Here is a 15,240-nt window from a genome sequence, read left to right as displayed (position 1 = left end):
CGTTTTTTCATCCTCTTTCATTTCCATTAATTTATGCTTTCATTATTTCGCTTATTAAACACAAGTAATTAATTTTTCCTATGTTGTCCTTAGTGTCAGTGTTTGTTGGCTTCTTCTGATATGACTAATAAAAATCGGGCCCCTCAGTTAACCCCTTTTCTTTTCGTCTGTTCTTGAGAATCAAGTCATCAGGCTCCCGATAGGAAGCTGTGAAATGATAAAGCATGACGTGTCCGTCATTAGTCCAGGTTCTTTCGCGCTGCCCTGCCTATACTTAATAACGAACCAATAAGTTCAAGCTAAAGTTTACTTTCAGCATGTTGACGCATGGCACTGCGGCTCTTTGGTTTGTGCATTCTGCAATTTCTCTCTGGCTGCTCTAATTTGCTGGCTTCTTCTTTCTTTACTCTAAAGCTTATAAGTCCCACAAAACTGCAAGCAAAGTCTGAACCCTAGAACTTAATATAAGTTGACCTAAAAAAAGCAATTTATTTAACTTTTGAAATTGTGCCGGAACGTGGAGCGTAGGCGCGAGAAGTGTTTATCGGCGATGAACTCGTCGCAAGGTTACAACTGAAAGAGCTCCTGATCTCCGAGTATAACCGAGTACATTATTCCAACAGACACACTAGCTAAATCTTCTTCCACCCTTTCTCGCGTATATGGTTAATGAAGCTGCAAGATAAACAAAATGCCCATATACTGCCAGTGCACTGTGAGTATCAAACGTTCAGGAACATATAGGGGTGTACCAGGGTCACACCATGATCGTACACTTGACTATCACTTAGGGAACCGTAAGAGGCGTTCTTCTTTCTTCTTTTTTTTTCTTTCCTTTCTTTTTTTCTTTCATATTATTTTAATACCGGCGTGCGTTTCATTCCAGTATAACTGTACCACAAAGAAATCTTGGTGTAAACGCTGTTCCGACAGGATATCTGCGAATAGTTGTTCAACACCTTAATTTTTCTGTATTACTTTCAGTCTGCTTTTAGTTTAGCACTCCGCATTGTATCATCATCAGCAGCCTGGTTACACCCACTGATGATGATGAAAATGATGATGATGATTATGATTATGGTGATGTAATGCGCAGTGCTAAACTAAAAGCAGGCTGAATTATTATATATAGGTGGTCTAATCTCGTCGTTTACGCACCCAGGCAGAGTGGTTCGGGGCCGCTCCAGGTGCCGTTCTCGAGGCACAGTCGCCTGGGTGCTCCGTCGAGGTGGTAGTTCTTGTCGCATTCGTACTCCACCGTCGCGCCGTAGTGTGTCGAGTTGGTGGACAGCAGCCAATGGCCGTTGCCGATCGGCAGGGGGAAACTGCACTCCACGTCTGCACGTTGTTGCAAAAAAAAAAAGTCATTGCAAAAAATTGCCAAGCTGATTTCAATCAGAGTGGCCGTGTGAAATGCCGCACCCCCAGTGAAATGTTTTTCAGTGCAGTACAACAATTCTGCACATTTTTCATGTGCTTTATGTATCATTATTATGAGATTTCATGACATTTTAGCATCGTTGGGATCATAACATTGCCGAAAAATAATAAATATTAATTATTATTATTATTATTATTATTATTATTATTATTATTATTATTATTATTATTATTATTATTATTATTATTATTATTATTATTATTATTATTATTATTATTATTATTATTTGGTTTGAACATATACACAGTCAACAGGAAAGGGAAAGCGAGGAGAAGGCTGGCAACTGTCACCGGAAGGGGCACAACGGACCACATAGCGGCCGACGTCCGAGCACACTAACAGGAACAATCAAGAAATTCAGAACTGTAAAGTTCCCATTCGAAGTCAACGCTTTGACGAGCATACACGTAATATACAAAGTCTTGTTGTAGTCGCTGATGCATTATCAATGGGTTGAACCTTCTGTCGTACTTTTGCTGTTCTGAGTTGACGTATTAAAGAGAGCAAGAAGAGAGCGGAGAAAAGGCATTACGTGAAAATATTAGGATTATGAAAATGTACCTCGCCGTAATAACGGAATACTACATGGATAGATAAATTAAGGCGGTATTCCAAATCTTAACGGACTGTTGAAGTCGTTAAAAGGAGTGGACGTGTTATATAGTTCTTAACACGACCAAGTTCTGCATTTCAAAACGTTCCGAATATCGGAATGCCAAAAATCTACACCCGTTCCTCCCCGTTTTGCGATTGAGTAAAATTTAAGAAAAAAAAACGCATTGGAAAATGTTTTCAAGAAGTTCCGACAAACTGACGAAATGAGTAAATCAGCCCACACGGTGCATGTGGTCGGTTCGTCGCGATTCACAAAATGTATACGCGTGTATGCGTTGCGTCATGAAAATGAGAAAGTTGGACTCTCAATGAACGAGGTGGGTGCGCGATCGTGCTATGTATAGGCACACACCTTGAACTATACACGGTAAGCTATCCCAAAGATGTCCGCAGTATACTCCTGTACCCGCCGTAGTTACTCAGTGGCTATGGTGTTAGGCTGCTAAACACGAGGTCGCGGGATCAAATACCGGCCACGGCGGCCGCATATCGGTGGGGGCGAAATGCGAAAACACCCGTGTACTTAGATCTAGGCGCACGTTAAAGAACCGCAGATGGTCCAAATTTGTGGAGTCCCCTAATACGGCGTTCCTCATAATCAGGAAGTGGTTTTGGCATGGAAAACCCCATAATTTAATCTTAATTTTTTTTTAGTATACGCCTGCAGCAAGCATGCTAGTTGCCTACTCCTGAGCTCACGTACTCCACGACATCTGCGGGTAAAAAGACACCATCAAAAAGAAGTTTCCACTCTGTGGAGCGCATCTTGCCCCCAAACGAAAATTGGAATTCGTCTCGCTTGCGCTTTCCTTCACGGAAAAACTGTGCTCGCCACCTTCCTGTCAAGAATGCTACGTCACGCTGCTGACGCGCACGCCGTTCGCGACCTGAAAGTACGGGCGCGCAGTGTTAAAGAAAGGAAATGCACGCAAAATAGACGGCTATTTCTTTTTTTTTTTTTTGCGGGGGGGGGGGGGGGGGGGGGCACGAGATAAGCCGCAAGAGAGGCAAACTATTTTTATCTGAAAGTGAATGTTGGGCGTCCACCATCTCGGCCATGACAGCTCTGGTTAGCACGCTCAAGACTATAATCTTGTATGCCTGCAGCAACACCCGGGAAAGTGGGCGAGAGGATGGCGCCGCGGTAGCTTGACTTGTTAAAGCACCACGCACGTAATTTAGGAGATAGGGGTTCGGCTCCCACCTGCGGCACGTTGTCTTTTCGTCCACTTGCATTTCCCTTTTGTTTTTAATGCTATATTTAACAAGTCAATATAACGTAACAAATTAATTACTCTCTTTGCGTGTGTGTGTCTTTACTGTCTTTTTTCTTCGTATGGTTGCGGCTAACAAAAAATTGAGCTCTTCAAATCCTCCCCCCCCCCCCTTTTTTTTTTCTTTTTTTTTGCTTAATACTGGCGAGATATGTTTCTCCGGGGAGATGGAGACCAGAGTCTGTTACTCTCGCGCAGCCGTTTGGAGCAAGTAAATTTAATCTAGACCCCAGTCACCAGCTGTCTGCGCAGCCCGCGCTTGGACTGCCAATTTCATGACGGGCCAGCTGACGACAAAGCCAAGGCGAGCGAACAATGGCAGAAAGCATGTCCTTTCTGCCGGTTCCCGCCGTTCACCAGCAAGATGTAGCTGCCCACTAGAAGCGCTGCCAATTCTGGTCTATAGGCGACGGCAATCCGTGCGAAGTAAGCCAACGCTAAGGCGCCGACGTAGATAGTGCGCGCGGCAGATCAGCTGGCGCCACTCTATCGTTTTACCGGTGCAAGAGATGTGATGCCACATCAACACAATGCTAATGTAGAGGGTTGGAACTTTTAGTAAGGCATGCAAGAGCAGTTCGAGGACTGGCGCTTCTGAGTAAGGGAATCAGCAGAAACGTGTGTAAGTCATTACCAATGTGATCACAAGAAATTAGACATGTATCAAATAATATTGAAGATAGCAAAGAATGAAGGAAAACACACACAAAAAGTTAACGTTTGCTATAACCTGCTTATAAGCATATTTTGTTACTGGTCAGAGGTGGTTTCTTAGTAGATTGCAAGATGCATGCATATAGTGCGTATTGTTGATGATTTCATCCTAACGATTGATTCTTTCGGTATACAGAAAGTCAGTCATAGGTAGCAGTGTTTTCAGATTCATCTAAGTCATGACGACATATTTTTCCGACAGAAGGGCGATCTCCACAATAGTAATGCCTTCCCCAAATGGCTACTGCATTTCAGTGGTCAGTAAGGCCCTCAACAACCTTCACTGTAGATTTTTTTTTTTTTGTAAGAATGCCTTTAGCTTCTGATTTTGAGAAGATTTTTTGCCCAGCAAATGAAACGCTGGAGCGAATAGGCCGTACAAGCAATGACAAGCGCGTAGCTTCTCCCAAAGTGAAGCAAATACAATCGCGGCTCCCCATACTAACTTTCCGGGTAGTTTTCCGTCTATAGTGGTCTCTAACTGTATATGGCCGCTCTTGCGACCGCTCTGTCGGGTAAAGGACCGCAGCAGACATCCGAGCGTTTTCTTCGGACATGCGCGGGTTTAGTAACGAGGACAGGCGAACGGCTTCTGCGAAAGCCATCAGTTACAGAGGCCGTTCTTTCTCAGAAAACAAGAAAGAAAACGAACGGAAGCGTCATACGCCAACTCTGCAACGAAGCGACAGTGGTGCCTATTGCAATCACGGGCGCCTGAGCACAGCTGCCCTAATGGTGTTTCCGGTGACAAATGAATATGTCCAGGCAATGACTCGGCCTCTTTTTCTCCAGACATAGCGCGATTGAACAACACATCACGCATCGCATGAGACAAATCAGGAGGATGCGTAAACAGCAAATAGTGCTCAGTACCATGGTTCCAGAGACGCACGCATTGCATTGATTTCGGCATCTATCTTCTTCGCACTGACTGATCACGCCCGTGCCCACCGTCATTGCTTTTCCGTCTAGCTGACAGCATTGGCTTGTTTTCTTCGTGACTGTGACTTGTCGGCACCGCTGTGCTCAATAACATCGAATAGTGAGTGAACTGCAATGCCTGATGATTTCTGGGCACTGCCACCATATGCCCAATACCCTACACTTTGATGATGAGGGGGAGGATGGTGGTCCTGTTTTGTGGCTCTTAGCCACTAGTTTTAGATGTAGACATAGAGTTTCTCATTACATTACCTAGAGGGAAATCTGGCGCTGCTGCACTGTGGCATGCATGGGAATGCCGGTATATTGTGACTTCGGATTGGCATCGTTCTCGGAGAGACAGGACACCTTGAAGACGCGCTTGGCAAGCACAGTTCCGTCTGTCACAATGATTTATTTTCTACTAAAACTATTATTCTACTATTATTACGCAAAAACATGTTTTGTTTAACTATGAGAACTTGTTATTGCGTGTATGATTATATGTTACGTAAAACGTATCAACAGGCCGCTAGAGTTGGAGGACAGACGACAAGGTTCGCGCTCGCTTTGAAACAGTTTGTTGTCTGTTCTTGCTTTTCTTCGCTTGGTCATGCATTGTAGGTGAGTAAAGATGTAATATGCGTGAATGGAAACATTTTATGAAGATTTTACTTTGAGAACGCATTATTTGTGTAGCCAAATCCACATTTTAGACGAAGCCTCTTGCAACACCAGCCAACACGAGCCTCGCAGCCACATATACCGTCATTCCCATGACGGCGCGGTGCCCCCTTAAGAAACTCCCATAGACGGTGGCGCCAGATTTCCCTCTAGGTGTTATACTGAGAAACTCTATGGATTTAGATCCTCGTGATATCCTGTCACGTACCCACTGTGGTGGATTGGCCAAGAATCTGGTAAGGCACTATTCCCTGATGTAATGCATTTTTCTTTTGTTCTTCTAACCTGCCTAACCTTTCAAAGAAGTGTGTGAACAATGGATGGTCCGTGCCAAGGGAGACCACAGTGCATTCGTATAGTTTGTACACTCATACTCGCGAAGGTCTGCGCATTTATTATTATTTCATATCAAAACACACCTACAATGCAATGCACAGAGAGGGAAATAGGAAAAGAGAAGACTGGCAACTACCACCGAGAGGGGCCCAAAGCCTTTCTCGCCTCTTTAAGAATGAGGGGATACAAAAGAAGACAGATAAGAAGAAAGGAAGTCAAGAGAAATAGCAAGATGACAGGCCACAAAGCCTAAAGTAAAGCAACGACAATGAATAGACTGCGCACGTAGGAACAGAACATACACGCAGTAAAAGAAAAAAAAAATGAAGAAAACACCCATGTCGCACCAATTACAAGAAATGTGAAAAAAACAAAAACTAAATTAGTAACAAAACAATTTCTTCCCTTGCCTACAGCCTCATAAAAAAAGCACACATTCATGGACGACTACTACCAGGAGAAGAAAAAAAATCATTTCGTTTACTTAATCATTTCGTCTTAACTGGAAAACGAAGAAAATTATTTCTTCCTCATCGCATAGTTAGAAGGGAACCTCCCGGGGTAAAGCGTCACTCAAATTACGGTGACCAAGTGATGCCAAAGAAAGGAATAAAAGAAAGAGGGATGTCAACCATACCACTTTCATTCTTTCTCTTTCGTGAAGGTAAGAAAGCCATAAGTTGGTCGTTCCTCCAAGAGATGCATGGGCATTGCTGTAAATACTGAAAATATTCTCTCCATTGGGACAGCTACATCCGGTTTTAGACGCAGGAACCTATGCATGGCCATCTGCGAGTTTCTGCGACAAAATGAGGATACCTGGTTAAGATACTCATATATTATTGGTTATTTCAGGAAATTTTTATCTGAAATTGGTTACAGTTCATTACTTTGAAATTTGCTATTCTTTCCTAAAACACACGTTTTCCTGTAAGGAAAAAGATGTCTAACATTTCTTTGTACACGTTATTTCCTCGTGTAATTTGAACTTTACCCTAACATATACTTTTTCTCTCAAGTTTTCTCTCCCCCCGTTTAACCACCGCCTTCTTATGCATATAGCCGTAGTTGGCACACGCGATAATATAGGGAGCAAGCACGCAAGCATGCGCCTTGCGTCTAGTGGACAGCGGACTTTCGTTCAGATCTCTTCAGAGGAAACACAGTTTTCTGTGATTCCATTGAAGAGGCGCCAAACGAGGCGAGACAGGAACCTACTTACCACAAAGTGCCTGGTAAGAGACAAGAAATGGTTTCGTCTACTGCAATTATTTAGTGTAATTAGCAATTGCTTGCTACAATAAAGTCAACGTTTACTGCAATTCATACAGCGCAAAAAAACTACCCGTAGGAGCCTTATGTCGTGCCTTTGTCTAATAGATTGCTGTCGCATCATGGCGCTTTCATGTAGTACGCGCAGTTTCATGAGTAAAATGAGAATTTATGTAGAGTGCACTGGAATAAAATAAGGAAAGTAAGGGAGTCTCCACAGTTCTCGGCAATGCCTTTACTTCTTTTTGTGTGTGTGTGATAGCCTGTGCATATGTATGCATACGTCACTTAAACTTTATCAGTGGCACCTTTTAGTCATTTACTTTGTTTTACATAACCAGGTGTGGACTTTTCAGAGCAAAATTTTTCCGTTGATACTTTCAGAGATACTCTTGTACTGGATCTTTTGTTGTGTCGAATGCGGTTTTTCTGCTATATATTGTTGCGAAATTGGGTGATGACAGCGGCCCCGTCTGCCCGTACATGCGTTATCCACAGGCAATGAGCGCAAACATTGAAATTTGAGCAAAATATCTTCAAAATAATCAAAGATTCTCGAATTCTCAGTTCGTGCCCCTGTGTTGATATCTCAGGACGCATCACATTGCCCTCAGTGCACCGAAGACTCAAACAACCTTTAAAAAAAAAAAAGCGGCGAACGCTACAAATAAGAAATGATCTGTTTTTCAGAAGGTACAGATAAACTTGCTTAAGTTCACAAAGTTTACAGCTACCAGCATGATAAATAATCTTTCACCACGATCACCATTCTTCTTTTTTACTTTTATTAGTTCTTTATAGTATGTTCAGTCCTTTGGCCCTTATTAACCTTTCTATTCTTTTTATTTTGTCTTCCCTTATATATTACTTATGTTTCTATCTTTCCTACAGAAATAGTGACAAAGCGATCGAACTTCTCAGTTTTTCGCATTTGTAAGGCTTCTCAAAACCCAGTAAAGCCCCCGGCAACGAAAGAAATGGAGATACTAGCGGGGAAGAAAATTCACGCAGAAACTCTACTGCAGTTGTCTAAGTATGCGTAAGCCTTTTGCCACTCGCTCATCTGGAAGCATCCTGGTGTCATTATCAGTCTGATACAACTTGATGGGACCAGTATAAACAATTCAACAAAATCTGAATTTTCCTAATGCTTAAATGATCCAAGTCGGGTCTAGATGTGGTCCTAGAAATGGCTTTCATTCCACCATCAGCAAATCCTTCGAGAAAGCCTTCATAATAACTGTTCTCCTTTTGGAATTTTTTTTTTACCGCCGGCACAAGTGTGCCAGACCGGAACCAGAACAAAAGCGAAAAACGATAAAAAAAAACTATATTTTTGATCAGAACAAAAACGTAACCAAAACGTTATTTATTATTTTGTTTCGAAGTGCGAGCGAAATATTTTTGGTCGGTTTTCGGTTCAAGGAGAAAGTCGGCAACCAACGTCAGACAGCGCCAGAATTAGCGCGAATCTCAGCGGTCCGCAAAAGCACCCGTCCCAGGCAGGGAGCAACAGCCGGTCGAGCCCTCCACTAAACTAAGCCTGTCGCCCGGTGCACTAGCAGTTCGGCACCGCAGCAAAACCCAGGACTTGCCCGCTGTAGAGCTTATCGTTTCGTTTTCTACGGGCACAGCGGTTTGTTATCGAAGTTTTATCGTTCGTTTATGTTCGTTTAAGTTCGTTTTATCGGAACAGCAGTCTCGCATTTGGGCCAATACACTCGATGACGTGCAGCTTCTGAGATCATTCTCAATGCATTGATTTGTTAAGGAATATTAATAATATTAGGAAATCAAGAATTTGACTTATTAAAAAAATAAATGCTGGATTTTTATCATTAGTTTCCTTCGAAAATGTTCGTATGCGAACTAAAACCGTTATGAACCGTTACGGATCACGTTTTGTTTTCGTTCTGGAGCAGAACCGGTACGGAATGTTTTTCAGGAACTAAAACCGGACCGAGAAACACATTCATATTGTTCAGATATATTCACCTCCTGCAAGCGTGAGTGTTCAGCCCAGGGCTAAGAAACTCGGCTTCTGAGCGTGGGGCCGTATAGGTTCGAAACTCCGTCGCCAAGGTGTTTCCTTTCAAATGTATTTTGTTTTATACAATAATTTCTTTATAACGATTCGTGTTACGTTAGAGACGGACACGTTTCCTCATTTGGTAGGCACAGAAATGCTTGCGCATTTAAAAAGATATCTTAAAGAGGAGCCGGTCACATAATAAATACGCACAGGTTCATTAGAAAACCTGTGACGCGAAAAAAGGACCCGCGCGTGCATTTCATTAGAGGCATTCGAGTTCAAGAAAATGTTCCCTGCGGCTTTTAAAGTTCGCACGGCCTGAAACGAGAGCTTCCGTCCATGCAAGCGATCCATACAGATTTGCAATTGAAAGCTCGCAAGGTCAAGTAAAAAAAAGTAACGACAGAACTAAATAATCATAACATCGTGTTCGATCCTTTCACAATGCTTCAGCGATGGCACAAGATGGAGACAAAAAAAACTCGGATTCGGAAATTTTGCGGGAAGACGCAGCACTTACGGAAAACTAGGCAGATACAGTAGTCGGCTGCCACGCTAACCAAATACATAACAAGGGTTAGGACCCTGGACACGAGTTATCGAAAAAGTTTTCTTTTCATTCCTTTTCTCTGCGTATTCGGTGGTTACATGTTATAGCTAGAGGTGTTAGGGCAGTAGTTAGAGGTCGCAAGCTTCACTAAACCATCCACTTGTTCAGCTGGCGTAGAAATCGCAAACGGTTGGAGCAAAAGCAGTGCTGCGCGTACGCGTATGCATGTGAGGCCACGTGTCTTAAGTGCGTTATGTTCGTGCGGGCATTCCGGCGTGGTTTTGCTTATAGTAAGCGCAGTGCGCATTATAGAGTAGTTAGGGACGACTCTCCCATCAATATTTCAGAGGACGTCAGGAACGAGCTTGCTTTTTTACCGCGTTATCCCGCGTACTTATTTGCAAAGGACGTGGCAGCTGCTTTAGTAATTTGGGACGCTACGTTATCTCATTGCTTTTGCAGTGAAGCTGTTAAGCTTGTATTTTCAAAGGGGCTTGTTGGTTCATCTTTAGAATAAAAAAAACAAACAGCGCGACACAGGACGAGCGTAAAGAGCACAGGAGAGAGCGCTGTATTGCGGACGGCACAGGGCAGCGCTCTGTCATGTGCTCTTTACTCGCTTGTCCTGGGTCGCGCTGTTTCTGTTTTTTTTTTTTTATTCTGTTAGCCGCTCGTTGGCCGTCATTCTTTCATGTACGTCCATTAGTAGAAATTATCGTCATCCTGAATGACTCATAACCCTGTAAGCAAACAAAAAAATTCGATCGCTCATGCCCCTGTAAGGCAGAGGCTATGCAAGCACTCAGCAAAGTGAAGCGCGTACATTATTTGGAATCACGCATACAACAGGTATAACAGTATACGTTTCAATAATGAACAAGCTCAAAACAAGCATCCGAAGCACATAATTACTGATAAGGCGCTCCTGATTACAATGCGAAGCACGTGGCGCTTCACGCATACGTTTCCCAGTCAATACCACTGTTCTGCAAGCTGCCGCGGTGACGGCCGCTTGCGACGTGGGGAGTGACGTCCCTAGCCTTTCCTAGCCTTTGATATATAACATAACCAGCCTAGCAACTAATTTCATTGTTGTTGCAACACCGCTATGGACGGTGGCGCGCTGTCAAAAGTACCGTTACTCAGATTACTACCATTACTCTAAATTACCGCCAATACCACTACTCTAAATTACCGCTATTACTATTACTATAAAGGAATAAAACAATGCATACCCCTAAGCCGTTCTGATGGTACCATAGTTTTCTTTAGCTTCACAGTACATCCATTTTCGCAGCGACGAGATAGCGAATCACCCCCCCCCCCCCCGCCCACCTTTTCCTTTACAAGCATCAGCGGGGCGCTTAAAAAGCGTTATGGAAAGATGAAAGTAACAAAATCCCAATAAAGAAGGGCGTCAGGCAGGCAGATACAATTTCTCCAATGCTATTCACAGCGTGTTTACAGGAGGTATTCAGAGACCTGGATTGGGAAGAATTGGGGATAAGAGTAAATGGAGAATACCTTGGTAACTTGCGATTCGCTGATTATATTGCCTTGCTTAGTAACTCAGGGGACCAATTGCAATGTGTGCTTACTGACCTGGAGAGGCAAAGCAGAAGGGTGTGTGTGTGTGTGTGTGTGTGTGATAACTTTATTTGGAATCCGGCGATTGGGAGGCCCGGGCCTGGGGCCGCCTAGATGGCCACTGGGAGCTGCTGCTCCCGTGCGGCTTCCTTGGCTCGCTGGACGGCCCAAAGTTGGTCTTGGAGTTCTGAGCTGAGCAGCACGGCCGACCACCGCGCCCGTAGATTTTCTGGGGAGACTGCCATTTTATTTTGGTATATTTCACATCCCCACAACATGTGTTGAAGGGTGGCTCTAACAGACTTGCATAGCTTGCACATATCGCTCTCGTATATGTCGGGGTAGAAAGTTTTTAGTTGCACGGGACTCGTATAAGTTTCTGTTTGTAGTCGCCTCCAAGTAACAGACTCAGCTCTGTTCAGTTTAGTGTGAGGCGGTGGTAATACCCGCCTCCGATTTTGATAGAATTTGGTAATATCACTAAATCTTGTTAATACATCTTTTTCTCTCCAGATTTCCTCCTCCGCGTTCTCCTGACCGATGGAAGTCACTCTTTGCTCAGCTCGGCGAGTAAGACCTCGAGCTTCGCGGTGTGCTACCTCGTTGAGGTTGACTGCGGGAATGTCTGGAGTCGTATGCGCTGGGAACCAGATCAATTGCCTGCCGTTCCTCTCTGCATTGGAGAACTTTGCTTCATTGACTCTGATGATGTGCCATGCCTCAGGAGAGATCCTACCCTTTGCATAATTTCTAATGGCCGCTTGAGAATCGCTAATGATGTACTGAGCATTCGTGGAGACCAATGCTAGTGCAATGGCTACCTCCTCTGCGGTCTCGGAATGTTTGGTATTAACTGATACGCTTGTAAGGGGTTTTTGGGTGTGATCTACGATTACTGCTACATAGCTATTTCTGTCTGGGTATTCAGCCGCGTCTACGAAGGTTGCTCTGTCGTCTGACCCAAAGCTTCGGATAATTTTCTCTGCTCTATTCTTGCGTCTGCCGTCATTGTAACCTGGATACATGTTCTTGGGTATATTTGGTACTAGGAGTTTGTCACGAATTTCTCTCGTTATCGTGCTCTTTTCCCCGTATAGATTTTGATAATTCATTCCTAGTTTGCTTAGTATATGCCGTCCCGTTTTGGTTTTGGTTAGTCGCTCTGCTTGAGATGTTTGTTGTGCTTCTATGAGTTCGTTCAGTGTGTTGTGGAGTCCTAACTTTAGCAAGAGATCCGTGCTCGTACTGATGGGAACCCCTAGCGCTAGTTTGTATGCCTTTTTTATCATGTTGTTAATTTTACGCTTTTCAGCTGCAAACCAATTGTGGAAGGCTGCTATGTATGTGATCTGACTGATTACGAATGATTGTATCAGCCGTATGATACTTTCTTCCTTCATACCTTGGTGCTTGTTAGTAATTCGTTTGATTAATCTCATGGTGTTTGTTACCTTTGTGTCTAACTTCTTTACGGTTTCCGTATTTGTGCCTTTGTTCTCGATTACCAGACCCAGCACTTTGAGCTGGTTGACTATTGGGATATTCCGCCCGTTCTTGGTGTGTAGCTTGATTTCCTCATGAGCCTTGTTTCTGTCGTATCCTTTGGGAGGCCTGCCTCTAAGTGTGGGGCGGTACAATAGAAGTTCAGATTTCTCTGCAGAGCATGTGAGGCCTGTTCCTATGAGGTGTTCCTCTACTGTGTTAATTGCTGTCTGGAGTCGTTGTTCTATTGATCCGTCGCTGCCATCACAGGTCCAGATAGTAATATCGTCCGCGTAGATTGTGTGATTCAGGGACTCTATGTGATTTAATTTTTCGGGGAGTCCCATCAAGACGAGATTAAACAGCATCGGCGAGATGACAGCGCCTTGCGGCGTGCCGGCCCCTCCTATGTCGATCTCGGGCGACTTGAGCCCTCCGACGGAGATGACTGCTTTCCTATCTGATAGGAAGCTCTTGATGTAGTTATACGTCCGTTGCCCTAGTCCTATTCGATCGATGTTTTCCAATATGGTTGCGTGGTTGGCATTATCGAAAGCTTTTTTAAGATCAAGGCCCAAGATGGCCCTTGTCGAGCGCGTGTTATAATCGATTATCTGATGCTTAAGTTGGAGCATCGCATCTTGTGCCGAAAGATTTTTCCGAAATCCTATCATTGTGTCTGGCTATATGGTATTATCCTCTAAGAAGTTGTCTACTCTGTTTAAAATTACATGTTCCATTAATTTTCCGACGCAGGATGTTAGGGAGATTGGTCTGAGGTTGTCTATCTCAAGCTTCTTACCAGGTTTTGGAATAAGCGTTATCGTCGCTTTCTTCCATTGAGCTGGCACTTCTCCTTTTACCCAACACTCGTTTATGTATTCTGTTAGTTTGGCTATCGATTCATCATCCAGGTTCCTGAGAGTCTTGTTGGTTATACCGTCCGGGCCTGGGGCGGATTTGGTGTTTAACTTTTGTAGGGCCGCGCGGATTTCTGCCTCCGTGAGTTCCTCGTCTAATTTTGCGTTTGTATTCCCGTTGTAGCTAGGATAGATGCAAGGGGGTGCCTGTGTTAAGTATTTCTGCTGTAATTCATTGAGAAATTCCTCTTCTGTACCCTCATATGCGTGCATTAACTTATTAATGGCTTGCATGTGATTTTTCTTGTTATTGTCATGGTCAAGCAGGAACCTGAGCATGTGCCACGTTTTGCCGGTGCTTAATTGTCCGTCCATGGAATTACATATCTCGTCCCATTGTTGCTTGGACAATTGCTTAGCATGTTCTTCTATTTTTTTGTTGAGGAGTGCTATGCGCTTTCTTAACTTTCTGTTATGCTTCTGACCGCTAAGTCTATTCTGAAGCGACTGCTTAGCTTCCCACATGTGGAGAAGTCTGCTGTCGCATTTATCCAAGTTAGATTCAGGTGGTGCTATTTTTGTGGCAGCTTTGAAGGGTGGGTCTAAAAATTAATCTGCAGAAAACTAAAGTAATGTTTAACAGTCTAGAAAGAGAACGGCAGTTTACGATAGGTAGCGAAGCACTGGAAGTGGTAAGGGAATACATCTACTTAAGGCAGGTGGTGACCGCGGATCCGGATCGTCAAAATGAAATAATCAGAAGAATAAGAATGGGCTGGGGTGCGTTTGGCAGGCATTCTCAGATGATGAACAGCAGGTTGCCATTATCCCTAAAGAAAGTGTATAACAGCTGTTTCTTAGCAGTACTCACCTATGGAGCAGACACCTGGAGGCTTACGAAAAGGGTTCTACCTAAATTGAGGACGACGTAACGAGCTATGGAAAGAAGAATGATGGGTGTAACGTTAAGGGATAAGAAAAGAGAATATTGGGTGAGAGAACAAGCACGAGTTAATGACATCTTAGTCGAAATCAAGAAAAAGAAATGGGCAAGGGCAGGACATGCAATGAGGAGGGAACATAACCGATTGTCATTAAGGGTTACGGACTGGATTCCAAAAAAAGGGAAGCGTAGCAGGGGGCGGCAGAAAGTTAGGTGGGCGTATGAGATCAAGAAGTTTGCAGGGACAACATGGCCACGATTAGCACATGACCGGGGTAGTTAGAGAAGTACGGGAGAGGTCTTTGCCCTGCAGTGGGCGTAGTCTGGCTGATAATGATGATGGATAGATGAGCCGTGATCAATGAAGATAAATAGATGGCTACTATTTACTACACTTTTACAGGCATGACGGCGAAACACGATAGGAAGATAAATATGTGCGCGAAGAGAAATTAGGGAAGTAGAAAAAGTAGGGAAGCGGCAGGCGCTGCAATGTGGAGATTCGTATGGCTATTAAAGCAGAGTATTC

The 15,240-nt window shown here is 43.8% G+C and overlaps 1 protein-coding gene across 1 annotated transcript in view; it reads right to left on the bottom strand.

Annotated features, from left to right (window-relative positions):
- The window catches only part of fw (CUB and Sushi multiple domains furrowed), a 250,161-nt gene that overhangs the window by 10,791 nt on the left and 224,130 nt on the right, over nt 1-15,240 (bottom strand). Inside the window, exon 17 of the mRNA XM_075669699.1 lies at nt 1,159-1,338. Within this exon, the coding sequence (XP_075525814.1) occupies nt 1,159-1,338 (180 nt within the window). The remainder of the gene's footprint in view (nt 1-1,158; nt 1,339-15,240) is intronic.

This window comes from Dermacentor variabilis, chromosome 9, assembly GCF_050947875.1.
Source record: "Dermacentor variabilis isolate Ectoservices chromosome 9, ASM5094787v1, whole genome shotgun sequence".
NCBI classification, from domain to species: domain Eukaryota; kingdom Metazoa; phylum Arthropoda; class Arachnida; order Ixodida; family Ixodidae; genus Dermacentor; species Dermacentor variabilis.
This window is presented reverse-complemented; position numbering and strand designations above follow the sequence as displayed.